The 20,709-nt window shown below is 40.1% G+C and overlaps 1 protein-coding gene across 1 annotated transcript in view; it reads right to left on the bottom strand.

Moving 5' to 3' along the window:
• tbc1d16 (TBC1 domain family, member 16) overlaps positions 1-20,709 on the bottom strand; it is a 101,704-nt gene that overhangs the window by 23,055 nt on the left and 57,940 nt on the right. The window contains exons 5-8 of the mRNA XM_061974365.2: positions 20,034-20,234; positions 19,818-19,965; positions 11,288-11,452; positions 2,052-2,200 (exon numbers count right to left, since the gene is read on the bottom strand). Coding sequence (XP_061830349.1) covers positions 2,052-2,200; positions 11,288-11,452; positions 19,818-19,965; positions 20,034-20,234 — 663 coding nt within the window. The remainder of the gene's footprint in view (positions 1-2,051; positions 2,201-11,287; positions 11,453-19,817; positions 19,966-20,033; positions 20,235-20,709) is intronic.

The raw sequence follows: 20,709 nt of genomic DNA, 5'->3' as shown, positions 1-20,709 counted from the left end.
TTAGTCTACTTAATACCTGCATTATCCTTTGCATCCTTTGTAACTGATATATATATATATATATACACACATATATAAATATATATATGTATATATATATTTTAATATATATATATATATATATATATATCACATATTAATATATTTAACAAAACATTATATTTATATATATATATATATATATATATATTATTATATATTAATATATATATATATATTTATATATATATATATATATATATTTTATATAATGTATATATAACATGTAAATATTACATATATGTTATATTGCTACTACTGTACTTTTTAATCTACTTTTTTAGTCAACTTAATACCTGCATTATCCTTTGCATCCTTTGTAACTGAGCTACTGTGTGGAACAATATATTTATATATATATATATATATATATATATATATACACATATATATTTTAATATATATTAATATGTATATATTAATATATATATATATATATCACATATTAACATATTTAACAAAACATATTTATATATATATATATATATATATATATATATATATATATATATATATATATATATATATATATATATATATATATATATATATATATATATATGTAAATATTACATATATGTTATATTGCAACTACGGTACATTTTTAGTCTACTTAATACCTGCATTATCCTTTGCATCCTTTGTAACTGAGCTACTGTGTGGAACAATATATTTATATTTATATATATATATATATATATATATATATATACATATATATTTTAATATATATATTAATATGTATATATTAATATATATATATATATATCACATATTAACATATTTAACAAAACATATTTATATATATATATATATATATATATATATATATATATATATATATATATATAAATATTACATATATGTTATATTGCAACTACGGTACATTTTTAGTCTACTTAATACCTGCATTATCCTTTGCATCCTTTGTAACTGAGCTACTGTGTGGAACAATATATTTATATTTATATATATATATATATATATATATATATATACATATATATTTTAATATATATATTAATATGTATATATTAATATATATATATATATATCACATATTAACATATTTAACAAAACATATTTATATATATATATATATATATATATATATATATATATATATATATATATATATATATATATATATATGTAAATATTACATATATGTTATATTGCTACTACGGTACATTTTTAGTTTTCTTAATATCTGCATTATCCTTTGCATCCTTTGTAACTGAGCTACTGTGTGGAACAATTTCTCTTGTGGCTCAATAAAGTTTGTCTAAGTCTAAGTGGAAAATGTAAAGAATTATCTCCCAAATGCTGGACATGGCTAACTAAGACTGCTTCAATGCCATTTTGTCGAGGGCAACATTCCTCTGCCACATTCATCACCATTTTTTTGATTGATGGCTCCACTTGGCTTAAAGTGACTTTATTCTGGCCTCCGACAGCTGCCAAGCTTCTGCGCTTGGACGCGGAGGAGGAGGAGGAGGAGGAGGAGCCAAAAGTGGAGACACGGATACTTCCTAATGACCAAGGAGAGACCCTCCAGGCTGCTCTTTAAAGGAATCCCCATCCGAGTGGGAAGAAAAGGTTGTAATTACTTTGATCAGACCTTCTCCGCAACTGCAAATGTTAATAGGGCGTGCGGATCAAACCTGTCCAATTATGACACTCATTATAGTCGTGTGGAAATATGTGCACTCTCAACCTTTGGCTTAGGGTGGGGGTGCTCATGCATACCACAGCTGCTTTTCTAACTCTTACTGACAGGACAATATGATCTGATAAGCGCTGACATGTTTTTTTCTCCTGAGACCTTTTTATTTCACACCCGCCACCTCCCCTTAACACTTCCCTCATTGTTCCTATTGATTGCTCAGCGCTTGCCGTGTATGCTTTCATGTATCGACTAGTGAGCCCTCAGCAGCCAAAAGCGTGGTCACGGGACAGTTTATACACCAAGTCAAGTGCTTCTACGCCAATAAATACAAATCAAATCTCACCTCTTCTGCTGGATGTCATGGTAGAGGGTCCGCTTCTGCAGCCGCCACGCCTCCCTCTCCTGGGAGCTGGAGTCGTAGCTGTAGTAGTGCAACAGGAAGGGCCACACCTCGCCGCGGATGGACGGGTCGATGCCACCGAAGAAGATGGCCTGGTTGAGGGCGACCAACACAGTAAGCACATCAAACAGCAAAGGACTAATTGACAGAGGTGGGACCAAGTCATTGTTTTGCAAGTCACAAGTAAGTCTCAAGTCTTTGCCCTCAAGTCCAAGTCAAGTCCCGAGTCAAGACAGGCAAGCCCCGAGTCAAGTCCAAAGTCAAGACTGGAAAGTCTCAAGTCAAGTCCTAAGTCCTGCATTTTGAGTTTCGAGTCCTTTCAAGTCCTTTTAACCACAGACTAATATATTAACACAGATTGTGTATGCTTTTCAAACGCTGTATTTATTTATTAAAACAAGTGCATTTTAAATTGCAGGAAAGAAAATTGTGCTGACATTGCACTTTATAATAGCACTATTAACCAGTCATTTTAAACATTAACTCATTCCTTTACAGAACAAACACATTGAAAAATAAAGTGCAAATGTACTTATTTGTACAAAAGTGTTAACATTGAAAAAACATGACATATACGTGAACATAACAAAAAAGTTGTACTTTTTATATGTCAGGGCCCTATGCTGCATTGCATCTGCAAAAGACCAAATTAGCCAAGAGTCTGTCAGTCATTTGTGCACGATGGGGGCGTAGTATGATGCCACCATGGCTGAAAACTCGCTCCACTGGAGCACTGGAGGCAGGCACTGCCAAGACTCTCATGGCCACTCGGAACAGTGAAGGAAGAGTCTTCATGTTCAATGCCCAGAACAAAAGGGGGGAGAGAGTTGTTTTGGGTTGGTGCACTACTTGTAAGTGTATCTTGTGTTTTTTATGTTGATTTAATTTAAAAAAAAAAAAAAATATATATATATATATATATATATTTCTTGTGCGGCCCGATACCAATCGATCCACGGACCAGTACCGGGCCGCGGTCCGGTGGTTGGGGACCACTGAGGTAAACAACCAACAGTATGTCAGAAAGCTAGCTAAAACGGTACACATATTCATAATATAGTATACATTTTAACTGACCTTTATTTGACTATTTTTGTCTTTTTTTAGGTGGCTAAAATACGCGGTGCTGCTGACCGCCGTCTAACGTTACGTGTGATATATTGACTAACGTAACCCTGCTTAAAAAAAATCACTGAACAAAAAGTATGAATAAGGTAGTGAACTGCAACAGATTCCCGTGTTTGCAATAACGTTATAACGTTAGCAGTGAGTTTACAGCCTCACTGATTTAACTACACAGCAAATAAAAGTCACGTTACTTAGCCAATAAACGTTATCTTACATTCAAAACTTACCGTTCTTTGTGCAACTTCAAATGCCGGACGAAGTTGGAAGTTGTTGCCTCTCCATCAGTAATTTTCGAACCGCATGTGTTGCATACTGCAAACCGTTTTGTGTTGACCACCTCGTAATTTTTATACCCAAACAAAATTATTTTAGGTATCATTTTTTGTTCACTGGCGTGTGGTTTGGACATGTCTTCTTCGTTGGTTGTCCTGCAATTTGATTGGATGAATGCTGTGTGATGAAAACAAAGTAGATCTAATTTGATTGGCTGTTGTACTGAGACCACACCAGCTGACACACGCAACGCTGATAGACAAGTACACAATGAAAAATACGGAGCGCTCCCGAATAACTTTTTCATCTTTGGGTTTTGGGGAAAGTAGCAAGTCATGTCAAGTCATGTCAATTCAAAAGGCTCAAGTCCAAGTGAAGTCACAAGTCATTGATGTTAAAGTCTAAGTCGAGTTGCAAGTCTTTTTACATTTTGTCAAGTCGAGTCTAAAGTCATCAAATTCATGACTCGAGTCTGACTCGAGTCCAAGTCATGTGACTCGAGTCCACACCTCTGATGATTGATGTCTTTAAAAGAAATACTGTCAAACCTAAAGATCTTAGAAGTGTGATGACAACCGTAGAATGGACCTTATTGAGGCATGAATTGAGGAGGAGGCATCATTACTAAGAGTGGAGACCATAAAACCAGCTCATTTAGAGACTCACCTCCCAGGCAGTTTAGTTGAAACATTTTGATTTCTTATTATACTTGTACGACAGATTGAAATGTTAATGTGCCTTCTTTTAATGTCAATCATCAAAAAGTGCTTAATATTACTTTTACTTAACCTCTTAAGGCCCAAGCTGTTTGTTTACATGCTTTTTTTTAATTCTCTTTGCTATTTGGGCTTATTAGACCCTAATTAGAATAAAAACTATAAATCATCTTTTGATATGATGGACTTAGTCCATAAGTACACAAACGTGTACCGTATCTTTCGGAGTATAAGTCGCTCCGGAGTATAAGTCGCACCGGCCGAAAATGCAGAATAAAGAAGGAAAAAAAACATATATAAGTCGCATTTTTTGGGGAAATGTATTTGATAAAAGCCAACAGCAAGAATCGACATTTGAAAGGCAATTTAAAATAAATCAAGAATAGTGAACAACAGGCTGAATAAGTGTACGTTATATGAGGCATAAATAAGCAACTGGTATGTTAACGTAACATATTATGGTAAGAGTCATTCAAATAACTATAACATATAGAACATGCTATACGTTTACCAAACAATCTGTCACTCCTAATCGCTAAATCCCATGAAATCTTATACGTCTAGTCCAGGGGTCGGCAACCCGCGGCTCCGGAGCCGCATGCGGCTCTTTGATCACTCTGATGCGGCTCAGCAGCTTACTTGCTGAACCCCCCAATTTTCCTGTGAGACTTCCGGATTTTCAGTGCCTCTTGCAGAAAACTCCCGGGATTAATATTCACCGATTTTCAACCTTACAGCTATAATAAGGGCGTGCCATGATGGTACAACATTTGGCGCCCTCTACAATCTGTATTAACAGCGTGCCAGCCCAACACTTGTTATACAATATACATCTTCTGCTTGCACACGTACGTGACAGCAAGGCATACTTGGTCAACAGCCACACAGGTTACACTGACGGTGGTTTTATAAAACAACTTTAACACTCTTACTAATAATGCGCCACACTTTGAACCAAAACCAAACAAGAATGACAAACACATTTCGGGAGAACATCTGCACCTTAACACAACATAAACACAACAGAACAAACACCCAGAATCCCATGCAGCCCTGACTCTTCCGGGCTACATTATACACCCCTGCTACCACCAAACCCCGCCCCCACCCCAACCCTGCTCCCTCACACATCACCCCCCCCCCTCTCTGTGCGTCGGTTGAGGTGGGCAGGGTTTGGTAGCGGGGGTGTATAATGTATCCCGGAAGAGTCAGGGCTGCATGGGATTCTGGGTATTTGTCCTGTTGTGTTTATGTTGTGTGGCATTTAAAAAAACACCGCCCTGACAGCTCTGCAAAAGAGGACATGTCCTCTTTTGCGGAGCTGTCAGGGCGGAGTTTCTTAAATGCCTCGAATGGCCGGCATTTTGAGTTATGTGTGTATTTTCAATGTACGTTCAGGGCTAAGAAGGGGTTAAAAACAAAACAACAGCAGCATTGGTGAGGGAGGGGCAGAGACAGAGAGAGAGAGAGAGAGAGTTATGATAAACGCGCATGCGTCGCCAGGCTCTGCTTTTTATCCATAGATTTATCACATTTAATTTTTTATTATCTATAGCAGGGGTGTCAAAAGTGTGCATTTTGGTAACATTTTCCCTGTTTTATTTGGCAAGTTGAAAGAACATGGCGCCGGTATGCTGTTTTTTCCCCCAATAAAATACTGGAAAGGATAGAAATGTAGTTTGTCTCTTTTATCCGATTATTAATCGATTAATCGAAGTAATAATCGACAGATTAATCGTTAGTTGCAGCCCTAAATGGCACTAGCATTTACTTCATTTAAGAATATTTTTCAACATATTGAGCAAAAAGGTCTCTTTTATTCTGCCAAGAAAAGTGCACTTGTTATTAGTGAGAATATACTTATTTTAAGCTATTTTTGGGTTCGTTGAGGTTAGCTAATTTGACTTGTTTTGGAAAGTCTTGACAAGCCAAATTTTCTTGTTCTATTGGCAGATAATTTTGCTTAGATCAAGTAAAATACCCCTCATTTTTGTATTTTTAGGGACCGAATGTCCCTTTGGGACAGAGGACCCTATTGTATTTTGTGCGTTTTATTATTATTATTATTCCACCGCCTCTTTGAGCTGTAATTTGACCGCCTTAACATGCTTCAAAACTCACCATATTTGACACACACATCAGGACTGGCGAAAATTGCCATTTAATAAAAAAACCAAACCCCAAAACTCAAAATTGCGCTCTAGCGCTCCCTAGGAAAAAACAAAGACAAAACTGCTTGTAACTTCCGGTAGGAATGTCGTAGAGACGTGAAACAAAAACTTCTATGTAGGTCTGACTTAGACCTAGATTTCATACATCGACCTCCTTCAGCAAAAATCAACAGGAAGTTGGCAATTCCCCCTTCAAAACAAAAGTTTTGTAAAAACAGTCACTTTTGCCTCTTTGAGCTGTAATTTGACCCCCTTAACATGCTTCAAAACTCACCAAACTGGACACACACATCAGGACTGGCAAAAATTGCGATCTAATAAAAAAAACAAAAAAAAACAAAAAAACACTAAATTGCGCTCTAGCGCCCCCTAGGAAGAAAACACAGACACAACTGCTCCTAGGAAGAAAACTCAGACAAAACTGCCCGTAACTTCCAATAGGAATGTCTTAGAGACATGAAACCAAAACCTCTATGTAGATCTCACTTAGACCTACATTTCATATATTGACAACCCCCAGCAAAAATCAACAGGAAATTGGCAATTCCCCCTTCAAAACAAAAGTTTTGTAAAAACAGTCACTTTTGCCTCTGAGCTGTAATTTGACCCCCTTAACATGCTTCAAAACTCACCAAACTGGACACACACATCAGGACTGGCAAAAATTGCGATCTAATAAAAAAAAAAAAACAACAACCCCAAAACACTAAATTGCGCTCTAGCGCCCCCTAGGAAGAAAACACAGACACAACTGCTCCTAGGAAGAAAACTCAGACAAAACTGCCTGTAACTTCCAATAGGAATGTCTTAGAGACATGAAACAAAAACCTCTATGTAGGTCTCACTTAGACCTACATTTCACATATATTGACAACCCCCAGCAAAAATCAATAGGAAGTTGGCAATTCCCCCTTCAAAACAAAAGCTTTGTAAAAAACGGTCACCTTTTTTCAAACACTATCTCCTCTGAGCGCATTTGTCGTGTCGCCTTCAAACTAGCACAGGAGAGGGATTGAACCCTTCTGATTAAAAGTTGACCAAAGAATTGTATTTACTGCTTCGGTTTGGTTTTTATGTGCCGTCAAAGTCGGTCCCGTCCATCGCTGCTTGCAGCTTTAATTAGGGCCCGCATGGCCCATTGCATAAGGACTCCCACAGGGAGTCCTTATGCAATGGGACATAAGGACCTATTGAATTTGTAAGGTTTTATTCTTTCTTTATTATTATTATTCTTCCGCCGCCTCTTTGAGCACTAATTTGACCCACTTAACATGCTTCAAAACTCACCATATTTGACCCACACATCAGGACCTGCGAAAATGGTCTTTTAATAAAAAAAACGAACCCCAAAACTCAAAATTGCGCTCTAGTGCCCCCTAGGGGAAAAAAAAACTAGACTGCCTGTAACTCCCACTAGAAAGGTCGGAGAGACATGAAACAAAAACCTCTATGTAGGTTTGACTTAGACCTAGTTTTCATAATTGTATATCCTCGGGCAAAAATCAACAGGAAGTTGGCAATTCCCCCTTCAAGACAAAAAAGTACTAAAAACAGTCACTTTTGCCTCTTTGAGCTGTAATTTGACCCCCTTAACATGCTTCAAAACTCACCAAACTGAACACACACATCAGGACTGGCTACAACTGTGATCTAATGAAAAAACCTAACCCCAAATCTAAAAATTGTGCTCTACAGCAATTTTTTAATAAAACGAACAAAAAACTGCTCCTCGGAAGAAAAAAAAGACAAAACTGCCTGTAACTCCCACTGGGAAAGTCGGAGAGACATGAAACAAAATCCTCTCCGTAGGTCTCACTTAGACCTACATTTCATAAATTGACAACCCCCAGCAAAAATCTACAAGAAGCTTGCTATTCCCCCTTCAACACAACATTTTTGTAAAAACCGGTCACCTTTCTTCAAACATTATCTCCTCTGAGCGTGTTTGTCGTTTCGGCTTCAAACTAACACCGGAGAGAGATTGAACCCTTTTGATTAAAAGTTATCGAAAGAGATTTAATACCGGCTCCGGTTTTGATTTTATGACCCTTCAAAGAGCCGCTGCGCTGATGCTGCTGTTTTTTCGAGAAGGCTGCTTAAAAGCAGGAAGCACCAGCGTGCCCACACAATGCAGACAAGGTAGGTACACTAGACAAAAGTATTGGGACAATTCGGACTAAAAGTAGACAAAAGTATTGGGACACTTATGACTACCACTGGACAAAAGTATTGGGACACATAGCACGAAAACTTGACAAAAGTATTGGGACACTTATTACTACCACTGGACAAAAGTATTGGGACACTTATGACGAAAACTGGACAAAAGTATTTGGACACTTACACTGCACAAAAGTATTGGGACACTTAGGACTACCACTGGACAAAAGTATTGGGACACTTACACTGGACAAAAGTATTGGGACACTTGGGACTAAAACTTGACAAAAGTATTGGGACACTTAGGACTAGCACCTGCCAAATATGCGGGCCCGACCAATGCTGCTTGCAGCTTTAATTAGGGCCCGCAATGGCCCATTGCAAAAGGACTCCCACAGGGAGTCCTTATGCAATGGGACATAAGGACCTATTGAATTTCTAAGGTTTTATTATTATTCTTTATTATTATTATTATTATTATTCTTCCGCCGCCTCTTTGAGCACTAATTTGACCCACTTAACATGCTTCAAAACTCACCATATTTGACCCACACATCAGGACCTGCGAAAATTGTCTTTTAATAATACAACCGAACCGCAAAAATCAAAATTGCGCTCTAGCGCCCCCTAGGAAAAACAAAAACTAGACTGCCTGTAACTCCCATTAGGAAGGTCGGAAAAACATGAAACAAAATCCTCTATGTAGGTCTGACTCAGACCTAGTTCTCATAATTGTACATCCTCGGGCTAAAATCTACAGGAAGTTGGCAATTCCCCCTTCAAGACAAAAAAGTACTAAAAACAGTCACTTTTGCCTCTTTGAGCTGTAATTTGACCCCCTTAACATGCTTCAAAACTCACCGAACTGAACACACACATCAGGACTGGCTACAACTGTGATCTAATGAAAAAACCTAACCCCAAATCTAAAAATTGTGCTCTACAGCAATTTTTTAATAAAACGAACAAAAAACTGCTCCTCGGAAGAAAAAAAAGACAAAACTGCCTGTAACTCCCACTGGGAAGGTCGGAGAGACATGAAACAAAATCCTCTCCGTAGGTCTCACTTAGACCTACATTTCATAAATTGACAACCCCCAGCAAAAATCTACAAGAAGCTTGCTATTCCCCCTTCAACACAACATTTTTGTAAAAACCGGTCACCTTTCTTCAAACATTATCTCCTCTGAGCGTGTTTGTTGTTTCGGCTTCAAACTAACACAGGAGAGAGATTGAACCCTTTTGATTAAAAGTTATCGAAAGAGTTTTAATACCGGCTCCGGTTTTGATTTTATGACCCTTCAAAGAGCCGCTGTGCTGATGCTGCTGTTTTTTCGAGAAGGCTGCTTAAAAGCAGGAAGCACCAGCGTGCCCACACAATGCAGACAAGGTAGGTACACTAAACAAAAGTATTGGGACAATTCGGACTAAAAGTAGACAAAAGTATTGGGACACTTATGACTACCACTGGACAAAAAGTATTGGGACACACAGCACGAAAACTGGACAAAAGTATTGGGACACTTGGGACTACAACTTGACAAAAGTATTGGGACACTTATTACTACCACTGGACAAAAGTATTGGGACACTTATGACGAAAACTGGACAAAAGTATTTGGACACTTACACTGCACAAAAGTATTGGGACACTTAGGAATACCACTGCACAAAAGTATTGGGACACTTATGACTACCACTGGACAAAAGTATTGGGACACAGCACGAAAACTGGACAAAAGTATTGGGACACTTGGGACTACAACTTGACAAAAGTATTGGGACACTTATTACTACCACTGGACAAAAGTATTGGGACACTTATGACGAAAACTGGACAAAAGTATTTGGACACTTACACTGCACAAAAGTATTGGGACACTTAGGAATACCACTGCACAAAAGTATTGGGACACTTCACACTAAAAGTAGACTAAAGTATTGGGACACTTAGGACTACCACTGGACAAAAGTATTGGGACACTTACACTGGACAAAAGTATTGGGACACTTGGGACTAAAACTTGACAAAAGTATTGGGACACTTAGGACTAGCACCTGCCAAATACGCGGGCCCGACCAATGCTGCTTGCAGCTTTAATTTTACTTGTTTTGGAAAGTCTTGACAAGCCAAATTTTCTTGTTCTATTGGCAGATAATTTTGCTTAGTTCAAATAAAATACCCCTCATTTTTGTATTTTTTTTTCTTGTTTTTGAACACTGACCTTTTGCAGTGAACCCCCTGACACCCAAGAAACTGCAGCGTTCTGTTTACTGAGAAAAAAAAAAACCCTCACGTGTGAACGACGTCTGAGTCATCGCAGTACGAAACACAACAAAAAAACGGTTACGTGAGTCAATCCCAGAAGTCTGAAATGACTCAGCGTGTGTCAGCAGCTGCCAAGAGAAACTGTGAAGATGTATTTTCAGAGTGCAAGTCATTTCGGGGGGGGGAGTTGGTGAGAGTGATGACAGTGATTGATACAGAATTCATCACACTTCAACTTGCAGTAACCATGCTGGCCAGTAGAGGGCCTTTGTCTGATTTATGACTGCAGTAAGAGTGCCCACTTGGACATGTTTATTGTCACTTTGAAGAGGCGGTTGCAAGTCTTTATAGAGGCAGTGCTCTGTGACTGACAGGTGGCTACAATGCAGAACGGGAGTGCCCCCATCAAGCTCAGGGTCAAGACCACCTTTTTATACGGACATAAAGCCAAACCAACCTTACCTTGCGCAGCTTATACTCCTCCTCCACCTGGCCACTGGAGTTGAGGTGCCGCAGCCAGGTGGTGACGTCCAGCCTCCGGTAGAGCTTCTCCTCCGGGTGGCTCTCGGCCGACGGCAGCATGGCCCTCTGGATGGAAAACTGCATGCAGGACTTCTCGTCCGACACCTTGCGGGAAAGACAAACAGGTTTGTTGGAAAGGACACGCTGAACAGGGGAACAAAGCATGGAGATGAAGGAGATGAATGGAATGGAGTGGTTTAAAATCAACCCAAAAAAGACTGAATGGACTTTATTCCATTTTTTTTTTTTTTCCCATTTTATACACAACTCTACTGACACCATCGATTCATTTAGCCACCCAGTCCAACATAGTCGTATAACTGCTGGGGTCTCTAATTAGTCCCAGGTCAAAAAACATGTGCTGTGGCTGTAGGCAACCTCCTGACTTTTTTAACCTCTTAAAAGGGGAACATTATCACAATTTCAGAATGGTTAAAACCGTTCAAAATCAGTTCCCAGTGGCTTATTATATTTTTCAAAATTTTACCCATCACGCAATATCCCTAAAAAAAAGCTTCAAAGTGCCTGATTTTAACCATCGTTATATACACCCGTCCATTTTCCTGTGACGTCACATAGTGATGCCAACACAAACAAACATGGCGCATAGAACAGCAAGCTATAGCGACATTAGCTCGGATTCAGACTCGGATTTCGTGGTCGTTTAAAGACGTGGTCCTTTAAAGACGTGGTCGTTTAAAGACGTGGTCATTTAAAGACCTAATCGTTTAAAGACGTAATCGTTTAAAGACGTGGTCGTTTAAAGACGTGGTCGTTTAAAGACGTGGTCGTTTAAAGACGTAATCGTTTAAAGACGTAATCGTTTAAAGACGTGGTCGTTTAAAGACGTAGTCGTTTAAAGACGTAATCGTTTAGAGACGTGGTCGTTTAAAGACGTGGTCGTTTAAAGACGTGGTCGTTTAAAGACGTGGTCGTTTAAATACGTGGTCGTTTAAAGACGTGGTCGTTTAAAGACGTAATCGTTTAAAGACGTAATCGTTTAAAGACGTGGTCGTTTAAAGACGTGGTCGTTTAAAGACGTGGTCGTTTAAAGACGTGGTCGTTTAAAGACGTAATCGTTTAAAGACGTAATCGTTTAAAGACGTGGTCGTTTAAAGACGTAGTCGTTTAAAGACGTGGTCGTTTAAAGACGTGGTCGTTTAAAGACGTAATCGTTTAAAGACGTAATCGTTTAAAGACGTGGTCGTTTAAAGACGTAGTCGTTTAAAGACGTAATCGTTTAGAGACGTGGTCGTTTAAAGACGTGGTCGTTTAAAGACGTGGTCGTTTAAAGACGTGGTCGTTTAAATACGTGGTCGTTTAAAGACGTGGTCGTTTAAAGACGTAATCGTTTAAAGACGTAATCGTTTAAAGACGTAGTCGTTTAAAGACGTAATCGTTTAGAGACGTGGTCGTTTAAAGACGTGGTCGTTTAAAGACGTGGTCGTTTAAATACGTGGTCGTTTAAAGACGTGGTCGTTTAAAGACGTAATCGTTTAAAGACGTAATCGTTTAAAGACGTAATCGTTTAAAGACGTGGTCGTTTAAAGACGTGGTCGTTTAAAGACGTGGTCGTTTAAAGACGTAATCGTTTAAAGACGTAATCGTTTAAAGACGTGGTCGTTTAAAGACGTAGTCGTTTAAAGACGTAATCGTTTAAAGACGTGGTCGTTTAAAGACGTGGTCGTTTAGAGACGTGGTCGTTTAAAGACGTGGTCGTTTAAAGACGTGGTCGTTTAAATACGTGGTCGTTTAAAGACGTGGTCGTTTAAAGACGTGGTCGTTTAAAGACGTGGTCGTTTAAAGACGTGGTCGTTTAAAGACGTAATCGTTTAAAGACGTGGTCGTTTAGAGACGTGGTCGTTTAAAGACGTGGTCGTTTAAAGACGTGGTCGTTTAGAGACGTGGTCGTTTAAAGACATTGTCGTTTAAAGACGTGGTCGTTTAAAGACGTGGTCGTTTAAAGACGTGGTCGTTTAAAGACGTGGTCGTTTAAAGACGTAATCGTTTAAAGACGTGGTCGTTTAAAGACGTGGTCGTTTAAAGACGTAATCGTTTAAAGACGTAATCGTTTAAAGACGTGGTCGTTTAAAGACGTGGTCGTTTAAAGACGTGGTCGTTTAAAGACATTGTCGTTTAAAGACGTGGTCGTTTAAAGACGTGGTCGTTTAAAGACGTGGTCGTTTAGAGACGTGGTCGTTTAAAGACGTGGTCGTTTAAAGACGTGGTCGTTTAAATACGTGGTCGTTTAAAGACGTGGTCGTTTAAAGACGTGGTCGTTTAAAGACGTGGTCGTTTAAAGACGTAATCGTTTAAAGACGTGGTCGTTTAGAGACGTGGTCGTTTAAAGACGTGGTCGTTTAAAGACGTGGTCGTTTAGAGACGTGGTCGTTTAAAGACATTGTCGTTTAAAGACGTGGTCGTTTAAAGACGTGGTCGTTTAAAGACATTGTCGTTTAAAGACGTGGTCGTTTAAAGACGTGGTCGTTTAAAGACGTGGTCGTTTAAAGACGTGGTCGTTTAAAGACGTGGTCGTTTAAAGACGTGGTCGTTTAAAGACGTGGTCGTTTAAAGACGTAATCGTTTAAAGACGTAATCGTTTAAAGACGTGGTCGTTTAAAGACGTGGTCGTTTAAAGACGTGGTCGTTTAAAGACGTGGTCGTTTAAAGACATTGTCGTTTAAAGACGTGGTCGTTTAAAGACGTGGTCGTTTAAAGACGTGGTCGTTTAAAGACGTGGTCGTTTAAAGACGTGGTCGTTTAAAGACATTGTCGTTTAAAGACGTGGTCGTTTAAAAACGTGGTCGTTTAAAGACGTGGTCGTTTAAAGACATTGTCGTTTAAAGACGTGGTCGTTTAAAGACGTGGTCGTTTAAAGACGTGGTCGTTTAAAGACGTGGTCGTTTAAAGACGTGGTCGTTTAAAGACGTGGTCGTTTAAAGACGTGGTCGTTTAAAGACGTGGTCGTTTAAAGACGTGGTCGTTTAAAGACGTGGTCGTTTAAAGACGCGGTCGTTTAAAGACGCGGTCGTTTAAAGACGCGGTCGTTTAAAGACGCGGTCGTTTAAAGACGCGGTCGTTTAAAGACGCGGTCGTTTAAAGACGCGGTCGTTTAAAGACGCGGTCGTTTAAAGACGCGGTCGTTTAAAGACGTGGTCGTTTAAAGACGTGGTCGTTTAAAGACGTGGTCGTTTAAAGACGTAATCGTTTAAAGACGTAATCGTTTAAAGACGTGGTCGTTTAAAGACGTGGTCGTTTAAAGACGTAATCGTTTAAAGACGTAATCGTTTAAAGACGTGGTCGTTTAAAGACGTGGTCGTTTAGAGACGTGGTCGTTTAAAGACGTAATCGTTTAAAGACGTAATCGTTTAAAGACGTGGTCGTTTAAAGACGTAATCGTTTAAAGACGTGGTCGTTTAAAGACGTGGTCGTTTAAAGACGTGGTCGTTTAAAGACGTGGTCGTTTAAAGACGTGGTCGTTTAAAGACGTAATCGTTTAAAGACGTAATCGTTTAAAGACGTGGTCGTTTAAAGACGTGGTCGTTTAAAGACGTGGTCGTTTAAAGACGTAATCGTTTAAAGACGTAATCGTTTAAAGACGTGGTCGTTTAAAGACGTGGTCGTTTAAAGACGTGGTCGTTTAAAGACGTGGTCGTTTAAAGACGTGGTCGTTTAAAGACGTGGTCGTTTAAAGACGTGGTCGTTTAAAGACGTGGTCGTTTAAAGACGTGGTCGTTTAAAGACGTGGTCGTTTAAAGACGTAATCGTTTAAAGACGTAATCGTTTAAAGACGTGGTCGTTTAAAGACGTGGTCGTTTAAAGACGTTGTCGTTTAAAGACGTGGTCGTTTAAAGACGTGGTCGTTTAAAGACGTGGTCGTTTAAAGACGTGGTCGTTTAAAGACGTGGTCGTTTAAAGACGTAATCGTTTAAAGACGTAATCGTTTAAAGACGTGGTCGTTTAAAGACGTGGTCGTTTAAAGACGTGGTCGTTTAAAGACGTAATCGTTTAAAGACGTAATCGTTTAAAGACGTGGTCGTTTAAAGACGTGGTCGTTTAAAGACGTGGTCGTTTAAAGACGTGGTCGTTTAAAGACGTGGTCGTTTAAAGACGTGGTCGTTTAAAGACGTGGTCGTTTAAAGACGTGGTCGTTTAAAGACGTGGTCGTTTAAAGACGTGGTCGTTTAAAGACGTAATCGTTTAAAGACGTAATCGTTTAAAGACGTGGTCGTTTAAAGACGTGGTCGTTTAAAGGGGAACATTATCACAATTTCAGAAGGGTTAAAACCATTAAAAATCAGTTCCCAGTGGCTTATTATATTTTTCGAAGTTTTTTTCAAAATTTTACCCATCACGCAATATCCCTAAAAAAAAAAGCTTCAAAGTGCCTGATTTTAACCATCGTTATATACACCCGTCCATTTTCCTGTGACGTCACATAGTGATGCCAACACAAACAAACATGGCGCATAGAACAGCAAGCTATAGCGACATTAGCTCGGATTCCGACTCGGATTTCAGCGGCTTAAGCGATTCAACAGATGACGCATGTATTGAAACGGATGGTTGTAGTGTGGAGGCAGGTAGCGAAAACCAAATTGAAGAAGAAACTGAAGCTATTGAGCCATATCTGTTTGAACCGTATGCAAGCGAAACCGACGAAAACGACACGACAGCCAGCGACACGGGAGAAAGCGAGGACGAATTCGGCGATCGCCTTCTAACCAACGATTGGTATGTGTTTGTTTGGCATTAAAGGAAACTAACAACTATGAACTAGGTTTACAGCATATGAAATACATTTGGCAACAACATGCACTTTGAGAGTGCAGACAGCCCAATTTTCATCAATTAATATATTCTGTAGACATACCCTCATGTCAGCAGGCCAGGGAAGCTAGGGTCGATATTCTTCTCTTGATCATCTTGGGACAGTGTGAGCCAAGACATCCAGGGGGTTTAGCTCGCTCGTCTGCGGGAACAAACTGCCGCCATTGCTGGCCGTGCTAGCGAGGTCCTTTGTCCCTGAATTGCTCACACACTCCGGCAGATTCAATGGGGGTCTGGCGGCAGATTTCTTTGACTTTATGGTTGGAAATGCATCTGCTTTGAGTGTCGCAGGATATCCACACATTCTTGCCATCTCTGTCGTAGCATAGCTTTCGTCGGTAAAGTGTGCGGAACAAACGTCCAATTTCTTGCCACTTTGGCATCTTTGGGCCACTGGTGCAACTTGAATCCGTCCCTGTTGGTGTTGTTACACCCTCCGACAACACACCGACGAGGCATGATGTCTCCAAGGTACGGAAAACAATCGAAAAAAACGGAAAATAACAGAGCTGATTTGACTCGGTGTTTGAGAAAATGGCGGATTGCTTCCCGATGTGACGTCACATTAATTCATTAATTTGCCAAAATTCACCCATTTAGAGTTCGGAAATCGGTTAAAAAAATATATGGTCTTTTTTCTGCAACATCAAGGTATATATTGACGCTTACATAGGTCTGGTGATAATGTTCCCCTTTAAGGCCCAAGCTGTTTGTTTACATGCTTTTTTTTTATTTCTCTTTGCTATTTGGGCTTATTGGACCCTAAAAACTAAGAATCATCTTTTGATATGATGTACTTACCGTATTTTTCGGACTATAAGTCGCAGTTTTTTTCATAGTTTGGCCGGGGGTGCGACTTATACTCAGGAGCGACTTATGTGTGAAATGATTAAACACATGACTGTAAAATATCAAATAATATTATTGATGTCATTCACGTAAGAGACTAGACGTATAAGATTTCATGGGATTTAGCGATTAGGAGTGACAGATTGTTTGGTAAACGTATAGCATGTTCTATATGTTATAGTTATTTGAATGACTCTTACCATAATATGTTACGTTAACATACCAGTTGCTTATTTATGCCTCATATAACGTACACTTATTCAGCCTGTTGTTCACTATTCTTGATTTATTTTGAATTGCCTTTCAAATGTCTATTCTTGCTGTTGGCTTTTATCAAATACATTTCCCCCAAAAATGCGACTTATACTCCAGTGCGACTTATATATGTTTTTTCCTTCTTTATTATGCATTTTTGGTCGGTGCGACTTATACTCCGGAGCGACTTATACTCCGAAAAATACGGTAGTCCATAAGTAACAAACGTGTACTTCATGTTTAGTGACATGCTAATTCTTATTTTTACACTTTTTTTTCAAAATTCCGTTGTATGTTGTACTCTTCTGACACCACCAGATGGCAGTATAAGTGTCCACATAAGTGGCCATAAGACCCCAATTCAGTAGTGTACACAATTTTGGAAATAAGAGCTAAAAGGTGCTGTCCACGCATGTGGCCACTAAGCCTTCAGAGGTTAAATCCACACGATAGCACAGTGGAACATCGATTTACAAACCCCTCTTTTTGCAAACTTTTTTATTTACGGACCATTAGATCAAACCAAATATGCCTTCATATGCAAACCATGTCTCTGTGTACCAACACTTCATTTTGTGTCCTGCAGGCAGCCATTTTGTGCCACAGGGCTCATCCATTTAGAAGAGGTGGAGCCCTCAACACGACCTGCTATGCAATGCAGTACACGACTCGTCACTTCTCAGGGCTTCAGCGTGTGTGCCTTTTTTTTCAGCTATTGACAAGTTTTGTCCATTTTGCTAACATAATGAGAGTCCATATGAGACAACAGACCAGTGTGGAAAGAATGAGGGGCTCGCTGTAGCGTTACAAAACAAAACTTTGCAAGGAATAAGTCAATGGCGCTCGCAAGTATGGAAGAATCGACCAAGCAGGCTTTGCACCACAGCAAGGTTTTTATTGTAATGAGACCGGGCTTTACTGGAAAGAGATGCCAAAGTGGACTTATATCACAGCGGAGAAGAAGGCTAAATAAAGGATTGCCTGCTCATCGTCTTTCGGCACACACTTTTTCGGCCTTTTCGGCCCCTTCCTATGTCCCCCTTGTGTCTGCCTGCTCCAGTCAGACACAGGGTTTGATGGTAGCGGGGGGTGTATAATGTAGCCCGGAAGAGTTAGAGATACAAGGGATTCTGGGTATTTGTTCTGTTGTGTTTATGTTGTGTTACGGTGCGCATGTTCTTCCGAAATGTGTTTGTCATTCTTGTTTGGTGTGGGTTCACAGTGTGGCGCATATTTGCAACAGTGTTAAAGTTGTTTGTACGGCCACCCTCAGTGTGACCTGTATGGCTGTTGACCAAGTATGTCTTGCAGTCACTTTTGTGTGTATACAGAAGCTGCATACAACGTGTGACTGAGCCGGCACGCTATTTGTACGGTGAAAAAGCGGACACGTTGACAGGTTGTAGAGGACACCAAAGGCAGTGCCATCACGACACGCCCTTAATATTGTTGTCCGGGGGAAAATCGGGAGAAATTTGGGCGAATGGTTGTCCCGGGAGATTTTCGGGAGGGGCACTGAAATTCGGGAGTCTCCCGGGAAAATCGTGAGGGTTGGCAAGTATGTGCATGTTACACTTGCTGCACTTTTGTCTACAGTCAACTCATCAGCAGTGATAATGCTGACTGGGCAGTTTGCTATTACTGTTTGCTGTGCAGTATACTTGTTCTTAAATGACCACGTCTTTAAATGACCATGTCTTTAAATGACCATGTCTTTAAATGACCATGTCTTTAAATGACCATGTCTTTAAATGACCATGTCTTTAAATGACCATGTCTTTAAATGACCACGTCTTTAAATGACCACGTCTTTAAATGACCATGTCTTTAAATGACCATGTCTTTAAACGACCATGTCTTTAAACGACCACGTCTTTAAACGACCACGTCTTTAAACGACCACGTCTTTAAACGACCACGTCTTTAAATGACCACGTCTATAAACGACCATGTCTTTAAATGACCACGTCTTTAAATGACCACGTCTTTAAATGACCACGTCTTTAAAGGACCACGTCTTTAAAGGACCACGTCTTTAAAGGACCACGTCTTTAAACGACCACGTCTCTAAACGACCACGTCTTTAAACGACCACGTCTTTAAACGACCACGTCTTTAAACGACCACGTCTCTAAACGACCACGTCTCTAAACGACCACGTCTTTAAACGACCACGTCTCTAAACGACCACATCTTTAAACGACCACGTCTTCAAACGACCACGTCTTTAAACGACCACGTCTTTAAACGACCAGGTCTTTAAACGACCACGTCTTCAAACGACCACGTCTTTAAAGCTTTCTTTTCCACTTCATGTACTCCAAATCATTATTAATACTAATTTATTGTTCATACATAATGAAAATAACACTTCCTCAGTGAACACCTGCTTCCAATTCACACTCGGTCCTGTTTGTGGTTTAGTAAATAAACACCCCAATGATAATTAGAGCATTTATCGCATTTTGCCTGGATGATTCTTTTTCTCCATCTCATGTTTTCTGTGTTGTCTGAACTAAGAGTTTAAGAAGGCCACCTGGTCTTTGAGCTGAGTCTCCCTGCAGCACTTCCATTGCTGGAAAACCTCCGCCAGCTTGTCCAGGCCAGCGTGGTGGAAGTGGAGGATCTTGTACTGGCTCTCTCTGCTGGCTATGACCAGCTGGCCACTGGTGCACGCATCGTCACTGCAACAGCAACAGCAGCTATTTCTCTGTTGATGACTTCATGAATTGTTGCATATTCCCCGGCTGACCTGAAGAACAGACGCAGTGACCTCATGTGGCCCAGGTCCACCCGGAACACGCCGCACAGCTGCTCCAGAGCGAGCACCTTCTGCTGCTCCTCCCACCCGCGCACGTATTGCGACTGGCCGCCGTTGCTCTCGGAGGGGGCGTGGCTCTCCAGGCTGGAGGCGGAGCTCACCGAGTGACGCATGGCCTCGTCGCACAGCTCCCTGAGAAGACACAAGGAGAACGCTGGCGTCATTGAACGCAACGCTCCTCTGGATGAATGGACAAACGTTCTCATGAAAAAACTACTAAAAACGTGTTATTGCTGCAAAAGGGAGACAAATCTCTTATCAATTAAATGTCCCATCTTACAATAGAAACAATACTGTGCCAAAGTCTTAAGCCAACAAATATTGTTTTCAATGTTGGCGTTAACGCACTTTTTGTGTCTTTTAACGCATCAGTCTGGACCCCCTCTCCAGGGGCCCAGGCTTAGACCAATTTTTTTTTACTCACCCCCCCATTGTTTACCTGTATCTCAACTTTTTTATAAGGGGCGCCGGAAATTGTCAGACCCGTCAGCGATCCTGTTCTGTCTCCCTGTAATGTTTGTCTGATCTTGAATGGGATTGTGCTGAAAATGTTAATTTCCCCTCGGGGATTATTAAAGTATTTCTGATTCTGATTCTGATCAGAAAG

Source organism: Nerophis lumbriciformis, linkage group LG22 (genome assembly GCF_033978685.3).
Source record: "Nerophis lumbriciformis linkage group LG22, RoL_Nlum_v2.1, whole genome shotgun sequence".
Taxonomy (NCBI): domain Eukaryota; kingdom Metazoa; phylum Chordata; class Actinopteri; order Syngnathiformes; family Syngnathidae; genus Nerophis; species Nerophis lumbriciformis.
This window is presented reverse-complemented; position numbering and strand designations above follow the sequence as displayed.